We start from the raw sequence: 18,202 nt of genomic DNA, 5'->3' as shown, positions 1-18,202 counted from the left end.
TCTCCTCATTAACCACACAGACATTGTCACAAACTGAAACCCATATCCCAGCCATAACCAAGTGTTTGTGACTCCTCAGATTCCTCCTTCTGCTTTCACAAATCCTTCCCACTGATCCTTTCCAAAACCCCCATCCTGCCCTGGCCACGACATCACTCCCATTCACTTGGGAATGGGAACCTCCTGCTCCAGAAATGCAAAATCCTGCCACTCATCACTTGGAGATCCCCCAAACTCAACTCAGCAAAACATTACATGGACAAACTTCATTTTACTGTTTTAGAGCTTTTTGTAAAAAAAATCTAAAACCTTATTACTTTCTGCTTGGAGTTAAATTTCAGTGATTAAATTACTTCTGCCGCTCTGAGTTTAATTGTTTTCACAGACCGCACTGTTAACATAGATCACATTTCAGTAAAGATATGAATGATTACTTGTATGAGAACAAAAATATTTTCTATCTTTAATATCGTACTCAGCTGGGAAATAGTAAACCTGCAACAATTAATCTTGGCAAACCTGACAGTCAGCATCATAATTCCAGCATCACAGGGCTTGGTCAACAAAATGCCTTCACTCTGTCCACACACTGAGCCGTGAGATGGTCGATGTATCTCTGAGGTACTATCAGCTTCTAATACCTCATTTCTATGTTGGAGCTCCCCCAGCCCCTTGGCCACATTCCCCCACATTGTGTCCGTTAATTATGACTCCCTTATATCCCACAATAGTGGGCAGCATGGTGGCACAGTAGTTAGCACTGCTGCCTCACAGCGCCAGAGACCTGGGTTCAATTCCCACTCCAGGCAACTCTGTGTGGAGTTTACACATTCTCCCCGTATCTGCGTGGGTTTGCTCCGGTTTCCTCCCACAATCCAAAAATGTACAGGTTAGATGAATTGGCCATGCTAAATTGCCCGTAGTGTTAGGTGAAGGGTTAAAATGTAGGGGAATGGGTCTGGGCGGGTTGCGCTTCGGCGGGTCGGTGTGGGCTTGTTGGGCCGAAGGGCCTGTTTCCACACTGTAAGTAATCTAATCTCATCTGAAGAAACAAGATTCCTCAATATGCTACCTCCTGCTCTGCTGTGTAACCCTTCATGCCACCATGACCACCAATGCCAAGAGGAAAGCTCAAGCAGGTTTTCCATATAAAACACCAACAATGATGCAGATTCTATTCCTTAAATCAGCAAGTCTGAGCACCTTAAGTTGCTGCTGCCACAGATATTTATTCTAATGTACAAAGTAATATCATCTCGCAGCACGGAGACAAGTCACTTTCTGGTACTTTGGACTCTTCCTTGATTTCATCTGATTTTTCCAGAAATCTTCAATCGCTCACATCTTTCACCTGGGAATCTTTGTTGCCAAATTGTTCCTCAGAGAGTCCTACAGCAGGGAGACAGGCCCTTCGGCCCTAGCTGGTCCACACCAACCAAACTATCCATCCAATCTAACCCCATTTTCCTGCACTTGGTCCATATCCTTCTAATCCTTTCCTACCCATGTATTTGTTCAAATGCCTTTTTAATGTTGTTAATGTACCCACCTCAACCACTTCCACTGGCAGCTCATTCCATACCCGTACCACCCTCTGTGTAAAAACGTTGTCCCTCAGGTTCCCTTTTATTCTTTCCCCTCTAACCTTAAACTGATGCCCCCTAGTCCTCGATTCCCCAACCTTGGGGAAAAGACTGAGTGCATCCACCCTATTCATGCCTCTCATGATTTTATACACTTCTATAACATCCTCCCTCAGTCTCCTAAACGCAAAAGAAAAAGTCCTAGCATGTCCAACCTCTCCCTAAAACTCAGACTATTGGGTCCAGGCAACATCCTTGTAAATTTCTTCTGCACTCTTTCCAGTTTAATAACATCCTTCCTGTAACAAAACTGAACACAATGCTCCAAGTGCGGCCTCACCAATGTCCTGGACAACTACAACACAACATCCCAATGTCCTTTAGGGAAGGACACTGCCATCCTTTCCTGGTCTGGCCTACGTGTGACTCCAGACCTACAGCCAGGTGGCTAACTCTTAGCTGTCCTCTGGGCGATGAGAGATGGGCCATAAACACTGGCCTTGCCAGTGACACCCACATCTGATGAACGAATACAGAAAAAGAAACGTGTATTGGGCAGTAACTGGGAACATTTCTTATTTTCCAGGGAACACCTGTCTGATCAGCATCTACGGAACCCACCACAATCCTGCAGTCTGGCCAGATCCTGAGGTACTGACACCTTCATTCTCACAGGGCAGAGTTCCTACAGGTTTCCAGTCCTGCTCTCACCTCCTGGACAGAGAGAATGCCCTGTTTGATTGGATTGGATGCAGAATGACTTTGGGATAAACTAATGGCTCGGAAGGAGTTAATGTTCATGTTGCATTAAGCTCCACCCAGTCTGATGATGTCACCCAGTCTGTGGGAGGAGCCTGTTGAGTTCAGCGCGGGTCTCCGAAGGGAGTAGGTGTATTTTGTATAGCTCCTGAGTAACTCTGCCTCACTCCTCACTGTAAACTGTGCCCATTGGTATCAGGCCTACCCCCTGGTAATCAGACAGGTCACAGATTCAGTGGGTAGACCAATACCCCCCTGCAGCAGCTGTGGGTTCCATCTTGCCATCATTGTACAACAACAACTTGGGTTTAGCAAGTACCTTCAGCTTAATGGAATAGGCCGGGGACTGGCCAAGTGAGGAGGCCTGTGGTCACAGAGGTCACTGAATACACTTGGACGTTGAGTCACAAGGGAAACATTCCGATGGTGCAAGGTTCACTCAAACAGCTCGTTTTATAGGAGGGTCTGCAAGGAGGGGATCGGACTGGGGGGATGGGAGTGAGTCCAGGGGGGATGGGAGTGTGTCCAGGGGGAGGGGAGTGCGTCCAGGGGGAGGGGAGTGCGTCCAGGGGGAGGGGAGTGAATCTGCAGCAGGCAGCACTGACCCTCACTCTCTGCCCCAGCACAGTCCCTCCCTCTCTGCCCCAGCACAGACCCTCCCTCTCCGCCCCAGCACAGACCCTCACTCTCTGCCCCAGCACAGTCCCTCCCTCTCTGCCCCAGCACAGTCCCTCCCTCTCTGCCCCAGCACAGACCCTCCCTCTCCGCCCCAGCACAGTCCCTCCCTCTCTGCCCCAGCACAGACCCTCCCTCTCCGCCCCAGCACAGTCCCTCCCTCTCTGCCCCTGCACAGACCCTCCCTCTCTGCCCCAGCACAGACCCTCACTCTCTGCCCCAGCACAGTCCCTCCCTCTCCGCCCCAGCACAGACCCTCCCTCTCCGCCCCAGCACAGTCCCTCCCTCTCTGCCCCTGCACAGTCCCTCCCTCTCTGCCCCTGCACAGTCCCTCCCTCTCTGCTCCAGGTCAGTCCCTCCCTCTCTGCTCCAGCACAGACCCTCCCTCTCTCCCTCAGGTACAGCTTCAGGCAGTTTTCCCGAAGTAGAACATAGAACATGGAACAGTACAGCACAGAACAGGCCCTTCAGCCCACGATGTTGTGCTGACCATTGATCCTCACGTGTGCACCCTCATATTTCTGTGACCATATGCATGTCCAGCAGTCTCTTAGATATCTTCTAGGAGAAAGTGAGGACTGCAGATGCTGGAGATCAGAGCTGAAAATGTGTTGCTGGAAAAGCGCAGCAGGTCAGGCTCCTTGGATGCTGCCTGACCTGCTGCGCTTTTCCAGCAACACATTTTCGAATCTTAAATGTCCCCAATGACCTTGCTTCCACAACTGCTGCTGGCAACGCATTCCATGCTCCCAGAACTCTCTGTGTAAAGAACCCGCCTCTGACATCCGCTCTATACTTTTCTCCAACCAGCTTAAAACTATGACCCCTCCTGTTAGCCATTTCTGCCCTGGGAAATAGTCTCTGGCTATCGACTCTATCTATGCCTCTCATTATCTTGTAAACCTCAATCAGGTCCCCTCTCCTCCTCCTTTTCTGCAATGAAAAAAGTCCGAGCTCAGTCAACCTCTCCTCATAAGATAATCCCTCCAGTCCAGGCAGCATCCTGGTAAACCTCCTCTGAACCCTCTCCAAAGCATCCACATCTTTCCTATAATTGGGCGACCAGAACTGGACGCAGTATTCCAAGTGCGGTCTAACCAAAGTTTTATAGAGCTGCAACAAGATCTCACGGCTCTTAAACTCAAGCCCCCTGATAATGAAAGCCAAAACACCAGATGCTTCCTTAACAGCCCTGTCCACTTGGGTGGCCATTTTAAGGGATCTATGTACCTGCACACCAAGATCCCTCTGTTCCTCCACACTGCCAAGAATCCTATCCTTAATCCTGTACTCAGCTTTCAAATTCGACCTTCCAAAATGCATCACCTCACATTTATCCAGGTTGAACTCCATTTGCCACCTCTCAGCCCATCTCTGCATCCTGTCAATGTCCCGCTGCATCCTACAACAGCCCTCTATACTGTCAACGACACCTCCAACCTTTGTGCCATCTGTAAACTTGCTGACCCATCCTTCAATCCCCTCATCCAAGTCATTAATAAAAATTACAAACAGTTGAGGCCCAAGGACAGAGCCCTGTGGAACACCACTCACCACAGACTTCCAAGCAGAATATTTTCCTTCTCCTATCACTCACTGTCTTTGGTTGGCCAGCCAATTCTGTATCCAGACAGCTAAGTTTCCCTGTATCCCATTCCTCCTGACTTTCTGAATGAGCCTACCATGGGGAACCTTATCAAATGTCTTGCTGAAGTCCATATACACCACATTCACAGCTTGACCCTCTTCCCCTGGATCCCCTGTCGTGAAGAGTGAAGGAGTTGTTTCTCCCAGTGATCCTGACCCTGTTAACTCTCCCATCTGTTGTCTTTCACAGGTCTATAATCCATATCGCTTCGATTCCACAGACACCGACAAGAGAGCGCCCCACGCCTACATTCCCTTCTCGGCTGGCCCCAGGTAAGTCCAGTTGGTTCCCTTTCTGCAGGTAGGCTATTCCCAATCCCACTGGCACTCTCTGTTCCAATTCAGCATTCCGAGAGTAAACTCTCTCTGGGCAGGGGTCTCATTAGTGGAAACCCTCTAGATCAGATGTTCCATGTCAATTATGTCCAGTATAACTCTCAGTCCGATCTGTGTCCTGTGTGGGTTAGAGATGGAGTTGATGTCAGAACCAGCAGCCCCACCCAAGAAGTGTGCTGGACCATGGAGGTGGAGCTCAGAACTCACCCCCACCCTGTCTATCCCCACGGCCAATCTCCCAAGTCACAGCTGAGCAGTCAGCCCCTTCCCGGTCAGTGGGACCCTCCAAAATAGCATCATTCAGATATTCTTCCTCCTTTCGTTCAACTTCTGTCATTACATGTCAGGTAGGGGTCAGGGGTCAGGGGACAATGCCAGGGTCAGGGGACAATGTCTGAGTTAGAGGACCGTACCAGGGTCTGGGGTCAATGCCAGGGGCACCAGTCGTGCTCCCCAACATCTTGGGAATTAGCACACAGAGGGTTGGGAGGAGAGAGAGAGAGCAAGACCAGTTCCGAGGGCACAAACTTATGGAACAGTTGCTGAGGTAACTCAGTGATGTTTGGGGTTGTCTTTAACAGGATGGGTCTCCATCGGTAGTGTCAGTGTCATCGACTCATATCCATGTTCCTCAAACAACAGCATTCCCAAAACCTGGCATGAGCTGCTGAGATGGTTCTCCTGATAATAGGATAGTATCAAATCCCCTCAGTGTGGAATCAGGCCATTCAGTCCAACAAGTTACACTGACCCTTTGAAGAGCATCCCGCCCAGACCCATTCCCCTCCCTTCTCCCCGTAACCCTGCATTTCCCGTGTAGATCCCACCTAACCTACACATCCCTGAACACAATGTGCAGTTTAGCGTGGCCAACCCACCTGACTTGCACATCTTTGGACTGTGGGAGGAAACCGGAGCACCCAGAGGAAACCCACACAGACACAGGGAGAATGTGCAAACTCCACACAGTCACCTGAGGCAGGAATCGAACCTGCGTCCCTGGCGCAGTGAGGCAGCAGGCTACCTCATGGTGGGTCAGTGCCAGGAGGGAGCAGGGACTTGGTTCTGTGATTTCCCAACAGATTATTCTACATTAGCTTGAACACAGACAGTCTTTATATGTTCCTGTTGTTGTTGAAATGATTCCTTATGCCAATATTAATGACAGACATGTGTTTCTGACATGGAGTTGTGCAGCAACATGAAGGATGCTGCACCATTATGTGCATTGACATGATCAAAGTGTGTGCGTTAATAATTGGTGACCAGCCTTGGTGTTCCTCTGCTGAAGGTAGTGACACTGAACTGGAACATCAGCACTAACTCAGTGATCCACACGGCCATGAGCCCTCTGTCTGACTGCAGACTGAGGTGCATCCTGTTTCACCCTGTACATGGTTCTACAGGCAAGCTCCAAGTCTTATCTGAGCAAACTTGTGTGGGTGGGAAGTGGCAAACCTGACCACCCTGGGCTGTAGAGCTGTGGTAGTGAGACGTTCCCATCAGAGAGAAGATACAATCAGCCCAAAAACTCTTATGATGTGAAGATAAACAGCTACCACAGAACAGAGCATGCAAGCTGCAAGGAAGAGATTTCCTGTCAGTGAGAAGCAGAGAGCTTTGTATGGGGCCCATTCTCATAGCCACTCCAGATGAGTTTTGGAACTCTAGGATTAATGATTAAACATTCCCAGCTGATGTGGTGGGATTTGAATCCATGATTTGTTGTTGAGTGACGTGACCATTACATCAGCATCTGGTTAGGGTGGAATTATTAATCCGTCTAATAAAAAATAGATTCCCTTTGGCTGCAAAGTGTTCTGGCGTTGCCAAGGTGGTGTGAATGTTGCAAAAAACAAATAATTTCTCTTTGGCCTTTTGTGGGATGTTACAATGACAAGGAGTGGTTAGGATCTGGAAGGTAGGGTCAATAGAAGCCTTTAACAGGGAATGGGATTGGGAAGAGCTGGGGAAATGAGATTTGGTGAACTGCTTCTTGAGAGGGCCAGCATAATGGGCCGAATGGTCATTATTCCATGATTCTGTATGCTGTAGGGTTTATTACCCATCCCTAACTGTCCTTGAAAAGGTGCGGGTGAGTTGCCTTACTGAAATGTTGTGTTCCATAATATACACATGTCCACAATGCTGTCAGGAAGGGACACTGAAGGAACGGCAATATATTTCTCAGTCAGGATGGTGAGTGACTGGGAGGGGAACTTGCAGGAACTGGTGTTCCCATTCATCTGCTGCCCTTGTCCTTCTAGGTGGTTCATAGATTGGGAAGGTGCTGTCAAAGGGACTTCGGCCTGCATTGATGCCTGTAGGATGAATCCAAGGTGTATTCAATTGTGGTGTAACCATAATCAGCTCTTGCAGCTTCTGGGACAACCCATAGTTGATGTGGCTGTGGGTAACTCCATCGTGTTAGTCCCAACAACTTTGTTAGCAATCCCAAGTTGATACACAACATTTCTACATGCATTGTCTGACTCCAGGATTGAATTGAGTCGGGTGTAGGTGGTGAAGTTAACCCTGGACAAGCTGAGGGACTGAAGGATCAACACAGAGTCAATGATTGGACCATTTGAGACTGTCCCATCGCTTAGATCCTGGCTGATCTATCTCTTCAAACACTGAAGATTTTCACTGACATCCCTCAGATTCACAGCTTGCTTTGGGGGTAGAGTCCCAGATTTCCATGATCCTGTTTGGGAAGTGCTTTCTGACCCCATTCCTGAATAATCTAGCTCTAACTTTGAGGTAAAATGAATATATCCACGCAGCCCACCTTTATCCTATTACTGTCACCCACAGTCGAGGTGCCTCGTTTGATTAAGTGTTTCTGCTGCATCTCCATAGTTCAGAATGGCCATCCTAATATTGTTTTCTTGCATTTCTGCCCTGACTACTAGGTTAGATTACCTACAGTATGGCAACAGGCCCTTTGACCCAATGAGTCCACACCGACCCTCCAAAGAGTAACCCACCCACACCCATTCCCCTACCCTATATTTACCCCTGACAAATGCACCCGACCTGCACACCTTCACCTGTGGACTGTGGAAGGAAACCCACACAGACACGAGGGGAATGTGCAAACTCCACACAGACAGTCACTCGAGGGTGGAATCGAACCTGGGACCCTGGTGCTGTGAGGTAGCAGTGCTAACCACTGAGTCACAATGCCGCCCATCTAGATGGAAAAGCTTAGACTCCACGTCTCCTTTTAAGTAACATTTATTTTCCATGTTCTTGATTAACCCTAGCTCAGGGGAATAGTCTGAAGTACTTGACTTTGGATTAGCAGTGCTGGAAGAGCACAGCAGTTCAGGCAGCATCCAAGGAGCAGCGAAATCGACGTTTTGGGCTAAAGCCCTTCATCAGGGCTATTGCCCGAAACGTCGATTTCGCTGCTCGCTGGATGCTGCCTGAACTGCTGTGCTCTTCCAGCACCACTAATCCAGAATCTGGTTTGCAGCATCTGCAGTCATTGTTTTTACCTTGAAGTACTTGACTGTTGGGGAGTGACAAACATGAATAAGTCACCACTTAATCTTTACTACTGTCCTCAGAATCAAACCTGAATTTGTAACGTGGGTCTTTGACATGTGAAAGAACTTGGAATAGTCCGGGGAAGGTGTCGCTGGGGGGGGGCGGGGGGAGGAAGATCAGCCCTTCGTATTCATCTCAATTTAAACTGTTCCTTCCTCTTCCCGGCTTCCCTGTTTGTTTAGGAATTGTATCGGGCAGAACTTTGCCCTGTCGGAGATGAAGGTGGCCGTGGCTCTGACACTGCACCGCTACAGGTTAACTCTGGACCCTTCACACACAGTCCGCAGGAAACCCGAGCTGATTCTCAGAACCGAGAAAGGGATCTGGCTGGGACTGGAGCGGCTGTCAGAGCCATCAGGAACACAGCCGAGGGCTGGAAAACCGCAGAGGGAATTTCAAAATGGCACAGAAAAGGGGAGGGGAGGGGAAGTTTGACTTAACTTGCAGTAGCCGTGGCCTACAGATTTTTTTTGTACTTACTGCTACATGAATAAAATCCCAAGATACGATGCTGAATAAAAGCATAGAATTTATAACAAAAATTTGCAGTGTGATGTCGCTGAAATTATACATTGAAAAATTGATTGTCTGTTAAGCCTTTCATCTGTTAGAATGCAGTGATAGTTTCACTTCTTTCATGTGTAAATCACAAAACCTTTTTTTAAAGTTGCATTCTCGGGTTAGCTGTTAACAATGGTGATAGCTAGACAATATGTTGAAGGTGTTAGCCCCTTGTGTTCTCTGTCTATGACTGATGTTTAGATTGATTCCAATCTAAAAAGTGAGATAACAGAGTTTTACATAAATTCATGCAGTTTTTGAGCTCAGAGTTCTAACATGAATGTATGCAGTTTTTGAGCAAAGTACAATGTAACTCTGCAAGTACAAATTCACCCCACAAAATATATGTGTGCATGTGGGACTTTGTCTGTGTGTGTGTGTCTGTCTGGGGTGGGGGTTGTGAGTGAGAAAGTGTGTGTGTGTGTGTGTGTGTGTGTGTGTGTGTGTGTAGTGAGTGCAGAGTGTCTTAAGTCTGTGAGGGGGTGCATGTGTGAGTGTAGGAGTGTGTGTGTCTGTAAAGGTGTGTGTGGGTGTCTGTGTGCGCATCTGTGTGGACCTGTGTCCGTGTGTATGCGAGATTGTGTGTGTGTGTGTGTGTGTAGTGCAATGGTGATCACCAATGCTGATAGTGAACTTAGCTGATAGCTAAGTTCGGTACCCATAGGGAGGGCTTCAACCGGGACCTTGGGTTCATGTCACATTACAGGTGATCACCATTGCACTACACACACACAGATATTCCTACATACACACACTCTCACATACACATGGATACAGATACACACAGACACGCACACAGACACCCACACACACCCTTATAGACACACACTCCCACACTCACACATGCACCACCTCACAGACTTAAGATACTCTGCACTCACTATACACACACACACTTTCTCACACTCACACCCCCCCACCCCAGACAGACACACACACACAGACAAAGACCCACATGCACACATATATTTTGTGGGGTGAATTTGTACTTGCAGAGTTACATTGTACTTTGCTCAAAAACTGCATGAATTTATGTAAAACTCTGATTCTAATCTAAAAAGTGAGATAACAATCTAAACATCTGATCATAGACAGAGAACTCGGGGGGCTAACACTTTCAACATATTGTCTAGCTATCACCATTGTTAACAGCTAACCCGAGAATGCAACTTTTAAAATAAGGTTTTGTGATTTACACATGAAAGAAGTGAAACTATCACTGTATTCTAACAGATGAAAGGCTTAACAGACAATTAACTTTTCAATGTATAATTTCAGTTACATCCAACTGCAAATTTTTGCTATAAATTCTGTGTTATGATCGAGCTCTCCACAATCACCTGATGAAAGAGGGTCGCTCCGAAAGCTAGTGTGCTTCCAATTAAACCTGTTGGACTATAACCTGGTGTTGTGTGATTTTTAACTTTGTACACCCCAGTCCAACACCGGCATCTCCACATCAGGAATAAAAGCATGAGCTACTTGGGGCTTGCTGAGTATACACTCAGTCTCTGTCTGTGGAAGTTAATGATTTACATAAACATGGTTACATCTGGTCAAGGACAAAAAGAGAATTGCGTAACATTCTCCCTCTGCCTTAATTATGTTTATTTTTTGGTTAACCTGAAAAATATTAAAAAATGGACAGCAATCATGTCTTGTTCAAACATCTTGACACTCTTCCCATAGCTGTGTACAGGATAAGTACAGTTACTGGGTACTGACTGAGGTAACACCATTACCTGTGAACAGGATACGTGCAGTCACTGAGTACTGACTGAGTGATCACCATTACCTGTGAACAGGATATGTGCAGTTACTGAGTACTGACTGAGGTAACACCATTACCTATGTACAGGGTATGAGCAGTTACTGAGTACTGACTGAGTGAAGACCATTACCTATGTACAGGATATGTGCAGTTACTGAGTACTGACTGAGGTAACACCATTACCTATGTACAGGATATGTACAGTTACTGAGTACTGACTGAGTGATCACCATTACCTGTGTACAGGATAAGTACAGTTACTGAGTACTGACTGAGGTAACACCATTACCTATGTACAGGATATGTGCAGTTACTGAGTACTGACTGAGGTAACACCATTACCTATGAACAGGATATGTGCAGTTACTGAATACTGACTGAGGTAACACCATTACCTATGTACAGGATATGTACATTTACTGAGTACTGACAGAGTGATCACCATTACCTGGGTACAGGATATGTGCAGTTACTGAGTACTGACTGAGGTAACACCATTACCTGTGTACAGGATATGTACACTTACTGAGTACTGACTGAGTGAAGACCATGACCTGTGTACAGGATATGTGCAGTTACTGAGTACTGACTGAGTGATCACCATTACCTCTGTACAGGATATGTACAGTTACTGAGTACTGACTGAGTGAAGACCATTACCTATGTACAGGATATGTGCAGTTACTGAGTACTGACTGAGTGAAGACCATTACCTGTGTACAGGATAAGTACAGTTACAGAGTACTGACTGAGGTAACATCATTACCTGTGAAGAGGATATGTACAGTTCCTGAGTACTGACTGAGTGATTACCATTACCTGTGTACAGGAAAAGTGCAGTTACTGAATATTGACTGAGGTAACACCATTACCTGTGAACAGGATATGTGCAGTTACTGAGTACTGACTGAGGTAACACCATTACCTGTGAACGGGATATGTACAGTTACTGAGTACTGACTGATTGAAGACCATTACCTATGTACAGGATATGTGCAGTTACTGAGTACTGACTGAGTGAAGACTATTACCGATGTACAGTATCTGTGCAGTTACTGAGTACTGACTGAGTGATCACCATTACCTATGTACAGGAAAATTGCAGTTACTGAGTACTGACTGAGGTAACACCATTACCTGTGAACAGGATATGTGCAGTTACTGAGTACTGACTGAGGTAACACCATTACCTGTGAACAGGATATGTGCAGTTACTGAGTCCTGACTGAGTGAAGACCATTACCTGTGTACAGGATAAGTGCAGTTACTGAGTACTGACTGAGGTAACGCCATTACCTGTGAACTGGACATGTACAGTTACTGAGAACTCACTGAGGTAACACCATTACCTGTGATCAGGATATGTGCAGTTACTGAGTACTGACTGAGTGATTACCATTACCTGTGTACAGGAAAAGTGCAGTTACTAAGTACTGACTGAGGTAACACCATTACCAGTGACAAGGATATGTGCAGTTACTGAGTCCTGACTGAGGTAACACCATTACCTATGTACAGGATATGTACAGTTACTGAGTACTGACTGAGTGAAGACCATTACCTGTGTACAGGATAAGTGCAGTTACTGAGTACTGATTGAGGTAACACCATTATCTGTGTACAGGATATGTACAGTTACTGAGTACTGACTGAGAGAAGACCATTACCTGTGTACAGGATAAGTACAGTTACTGAGTACTAACAGAGGTAACACCATTACCTGTGAACAGGATATGTGCAGTTCCTGAGTACGAACAGAGGTAACACCATTACCTGTGAACAGGATATGTGCAGTTACTGAGTACTGACTGAGTGAAGACCATTACCTGTGTACAGGATAAGTACAGTTACAGAGTACTGACTGAGGTAACATCATTACCTGTGAACAGGATATGTGCAGTTCCTGAGTACGAACAGAGGTAACACCATTACCTGTGAACAGGATATGTGCAGTTACTGAGTCCTGACTGAGGTAACACCATTACCTATGTACAGGATATGTACAGTTATTGAGTACTGACTGAGTGAAGACCATTACCTGTGTACAGGATAAGTGCAGTTACTGAGTACTGACTGAGGTAACACCATTACCTATGTACAGGGTATGTACAGTTACTGAGTACTGACTGAGTGATCACCATTACCTGTGTACAGGATAAGTACAGTTACTGAGTACTGACTGAGGTAACACCATTATCTGTGTACAGGATATGTGCAGTTACTGAGCACTGACTGAGGTAACACCATTACCTGTTAACTGGGTATGTACAGTTACTGAGTACTGACTGAGTGATCACCATTACCTATGTACAGGATATGTGCAGTTACTGAGTACTGACTGAGGTAACACCATTACCTGTGTACATGATAAGTACAGTTACTGAGTACTGACTGAGGGAAGATTATTACCTGTGAACAGGATATGTGCAGTTACTGAGTACTGACTGAGTGAAGACCATTGCCTGTGAACAGGATATGTGCAGTTACTGAGTCCTGACTGAGGTAACACCATTACCTGTGTACATGATAAGTGCAGTTACTGAGTACTGACTGAGTGATTACCATTACCTATGTACAGGATGTGTGCAGTTACTGAGTACTGATTGAGGTAACACCATTATCTGTGTACAGGATATGTACAATTACTGAGTACTGACTGAGAGAAGACCATTACCTGTGTACAGGATAAGTACAGTTACTGAGTACTAACAGAGGTAACACCATTACCTGTGAACAGGATATGTGCAGTTCCTGAGTACTGACTGAGTGATTACCATTACCTGTGTACAGGAAAAGTGCAGTTACTGAGTACTGACTGAGGTAACACCATTACCTGTGAACAGGATATGTGCAGTTACTGAGTACTGACTGAGTGATCACCATTACCTGTGTACAGGATAAGTACAGTTACTGAGTACTGACTGAGGTAACACCATTATCTGTGTACAGGATATGTGCAGTTACTGAGCACTGACTGAGGTAACACCATTACCTGTTAACTGGGTATGTACAGTTACTGAGTACTGACTGAGTGATCACCATTACCTATGTACAGGATATGTGCAGTTACTGAGTACTGACTGAGGTAACACCATTACCTGTGTACATGATAAGTACAGTTACTGAGTACTGACTGAGGGAAGATTATTACCTGTGAACAGGATATGTGCAGTTACTGAGTACTGACTGAGTGAAGACCATTGCCTGTGAACAGGATATGTGCAGTTACTGAGTCCTGACTGAGGTAACACCATTACCTGTGTACATGATAAGTGCAGTTACTGAGTACTGACTGAGTGATTACCATTACCTATGTACAGGATGTGTGCAGTTACTGAGTACTGATTGAGGTAACACCATTATCTGTGTACAGGATATGTACAATTACTGAGTACTGACTGAGAGAAGACCATTACCTGTGTACAGGATAAGTACAGTTACTGAGTACTAACAGAGGTAACACCATTACCTGTGAACAGGATATGTGCAGTTCCTGAGTACTGACTGAGTGATTACCATTACCTGTGTACAGGAAAAGTGCAGTTACTGAGTACTGACTGAGGTAACACCATTACCTGTGAACAGGATATGTGCAGTTACTGAGTACTGACTGAGTGATTACCATTACCTGTGAACGGGATATGTACAGATACTGAGTACTGACTGGGTGAAGACCATTACCTGTGAACAGGATATGTGCAGTTACTGAGTCCTGACTGAGGTAACACCATTACCTATGTACAGGTTATGTACAGTTACTGAGTACTGACTGAGTGAAGACCATTACCTGTGTACAGGATAAGTGCAGTTACTGAGTACTGACTGAGGTAACACCATTACCTGTGAACTGGATATGTACAGTTACTGAGTACTCACTGAGGTAACACCATTACCTGTGAACAGGATATGTACAGTTACTGAGTACTGACTGAGTGAAGACCATTACCTGTGTACAGGATAAGTGCAGTTACTGAGTACTGACTGAGGTAACGCCATTACCTGTGAACTGGACATGTACAGTTACTGAGAACTCACTGAGGTAACACCATTACCTGTGAACAGGATATGTACAGTTACTGAGTACTGACTGAGTGATCACCATTACCTGTGTACAGGATATGTGCAGTTACTGAGTACTGACTGAGGTAACACCATTACCTATGTACAGGATATGTACAGTTACTGAGTACTGACTGAGTGATCACCATTACCTGTGTACAGGATAAGTACAGTTACTGAGTACTGACTGAGGTAACACCATTACCTATGTACAGGATATGTGCAGTTACTGAGTACTGACTGAGGTAACACCATTACCAATGTACAGGATATGTACATTTACTGAGTACTGACAGAATGATCACCATTACCTGTGTACAGGATATGTACACTTACTGAGTACTGACTGAGTGAAGACCATGACCTGTGTACAGGATATGTGCAGTTACTGAGTACTGACTGAGTGATCACCATTACCTCTGTACAGGATATGTACAGTTACTGAGTACTGACTGAGTGAAGACCATTACCTATGTACAGGATATGTGCAGTTACTGAGTACTGACTGAGTGAAGACCATTACCTGTGTACAGGATAAGTACAGTTACAGAGTACTGACTGAGGTAACATCATTACCTGTGAAGAGGATATGTACAGTTCCTGAGTACTGACTGAGTGATTACCATTACCTGTGTACAGGAAAAGTGCAGTTACTGAATATTGACTGAGGTAACACCATTACCTGTGAACAGGATATGTGCAGTTACTGAGTACTGACTGAGGTAACACCATTACCTGTGAACGGGATATGTACAGTTACTGAGTACTGACTGATTGAAGACCATTACCTATGTACAGGATATGTGCAGTTACTGAGTACTGACTGAGTGAAGACTATTACCGATGTACAGTATCTGTGCAGTTACTGAGTACTGACTGAGTGATCACCATTACCTATGTACAGGAAAATTGCAGTTACTGAGTACTGACTGAGGTAACACCATTACCTGTGAACAGGATATGTGCAGTTACTGAGTCCTGACTGAGTGAAGACCATTACCTGTGTACAGGATAAGTGCAGTTACTGAGTACTGACTGAGGTAACGCCATTACCTGTGAACTGGACATGTACAGTTACTGAGAACTCACTGAGGTAACACCATTACCTGTGATCAGGATATGTGCAGTTACTGAGTACTGACTGAGAGAAGACCATTACCTGTGTACAGGATAAGTACAGTTACTGAGTACTAACAGAGGTAACACCATTACCTGTGAACAGGATATGTGCAGTTCCTGAGTACGAACAGAGGTAACACCATTACCTGTGAACAGGATATGTGCAGTTACTGAGTACTGACTGAGTGAAGACCATTACCTGTGTACAGGATAAGTACAGTTACAGAGTACTGACTGAGGTAACACCATTACCTATGTACAGGATATGTACAGTTATTGAGTACTGACTGAGTGAAGACCATTACCTGTGTACAGGATAAGTGCAGTTACTGAGTACTGACTGAGGTAACACCATTACCTATGTACAGGGTATGTACAGTTACTGAGTACTGACTGAGTGATCACCATTACCTGTGTACAGGATAAGTACAGTTACTGAGTACTGACTGAGGTAACACCATTATCTGTGTACAGGATATGTGCAGTTACTGAGCACTGACTGAGGTAACACCATTACCTGTTAACTGGGTATGTACAGTTACTGAGTACTGACTGAGTGATCACCATTACCTATGAACAGGATATGTGCAGTTACTGAGTACTGACTGAGGTAACACCATTACCTGTGTACATGATAAGTACAGTTACTGAGTACTGACTGAGGGAAGATCATTACCTATGTACAGGATGTGTGCAGTTACTGAGTACTGATTGAGGTAACACCATTATCTGTGTACAGGATATGTACAATTACTGAGTACTGACTGAGAGAAGACCATTACCTGTGTACAGGATAAGTACAGTTACTGAGTACTAACAGAGGTAACACCATTACCTGTGAACAGGATATGTGCAGTTCCTGAGTACGAACAGAGGTAACACCATTAACTGTGAACAGGATATGTACAGTTACTGAGTACTGACTGAGTGATTACCATTACCTGTGTACAGGAAAAGTGCAGTTACTGAGTACTGACTGAGGTAACACCATTACCTGTGAACAGGATATGTGCAGTTACTGAGTACTGACTGAGTGATTACCATTACCTGTGAACGGGATATGTACAGATACTGAGTACTGACTGGGTGAAGACCATTACCTGTGAACAGGATATGTGCAGTTACTGAGTCCTGACTGAGGTAACACCATTACCTATGTACAGGATATGTACAGTTACTGAGTACTGACTGAGTGAAGACCATTACCTGTGTACATGATAAGTGCAGTTACTGAGTACTGACTGAGGTAACACCATTACCTGTGAACTGGATATGTACAGTTACTGAGTACTCACTGAGGTAACACCATTACCTGTGAACAGGATATGTACAGTTACTGAGTACTGACTGAGTGAAGACCATTACCTGTGTACAGGATAAGTGCAGTTACTGAGTACTGACTGAGGTAACGCCATTACCTGTGAACTGGACATGTACAGTTACTGAGAACTCACTGAGGTAACACCATTACCTGTGAACAGGATATGTACAGTTACTGAGTACTGACTGAGTGATCACCATTACCTGTGAACAGGATAAGTACAGTTACTGAGTACTGACTGAGGTAACACCATTATCTGTGTACAGGATATGTGCAGTTACTGAGCACTGACAGAGATAACACCATTACCTGTGAACTGGGTATGTACAGTTACTGAGTACTGACTGAGTGATCACCATTACCTATGTACAGGATATGTGCAGTTACTGAGTATTGACTGAGGTAACACCATTACCTGTGTACATGATAAGTACAGTTACTGAGTACTGACTGAGTGAAGACCATTACCTGTGAACAGGATATGTGCAGTTACTGAGTACTGACTGAGGTAACACCATTACCTATGTACAGGATATGTACAGTTACTGAGTACTGACTGAGTGAAGACCATTGCCTGTGAACAGGATATGTGCAGTTACTGAGTCCTGACTGAGGTAACACCATTACCTGTGTACATGATAAGTGCAGTTACTGAGTACTGACTGACTGATTACCATTACCTATGTACAGGATGTGTGCAGTTACTGAGTACTGATTGAGGTAACACCATTATCTGTGTACAGGATATGTACAATTACTGCGTACTGACTGAGAGAAGACCATTACCTGTGTACAGGATAAGTACAGTTACTGAGT

General features: G+C 45.3%; 1 protein-coding gene across 2 annotated transcripts in view; it reads left to right on the top strand.

The window, feature by feature from the left end:
* LOC132836060 (ultra-long-chain fatty acid omega-hydroxylase) overlaps positions 1-9,112 on the top strand; it is a 52,642-nt gene extending 43,530 nt beyond the window's left edge. For both annotated transcript variants that reach the window (XM_060855303.1, XM_060855304.1), the window contains exons 11-13: positions 2,170-2,234; positions 4,855-4,937; positions 8,738-9,112. In XM_060855303.1, coding sequence (XP_060711286.1) covers positions 2,170-2,234; positions 4,855-4,937; positions 8,738-8,990 — 401 coding nt within the window. In that variant the 3' untranslated portion in view covers positions 8,991-9,112. The remainder of the gene's footprint in view (positions 1-2,169; positions 2,235-4,854; positions 4,938-8,737) is intronic.
* The last annotated feature ends 9,090 nt before the right edge of the window (positions 9,113-18,202 follow it).

This window comes from Hemiscyllium ocellatum, chromosome 45 (genome assembly GCF_020745735.1).
Source record: "Hemiscyllium ocellatum isolate sHemOce1 chromosome 45, sHemOce1.pat.X.cur, whole genome shotgun sequence".
NCBI classification, from domain to species: Eukaryota; Metazoa; Chordata; class Chondrichthyes; order Orectolobiformes; family Hemiscylliidae; genus Hemiscyllium; species Hemiscyllium ocellatum.
This window is presented reverse-complemented; position numbering and strand designations above follow the sequence as displayed.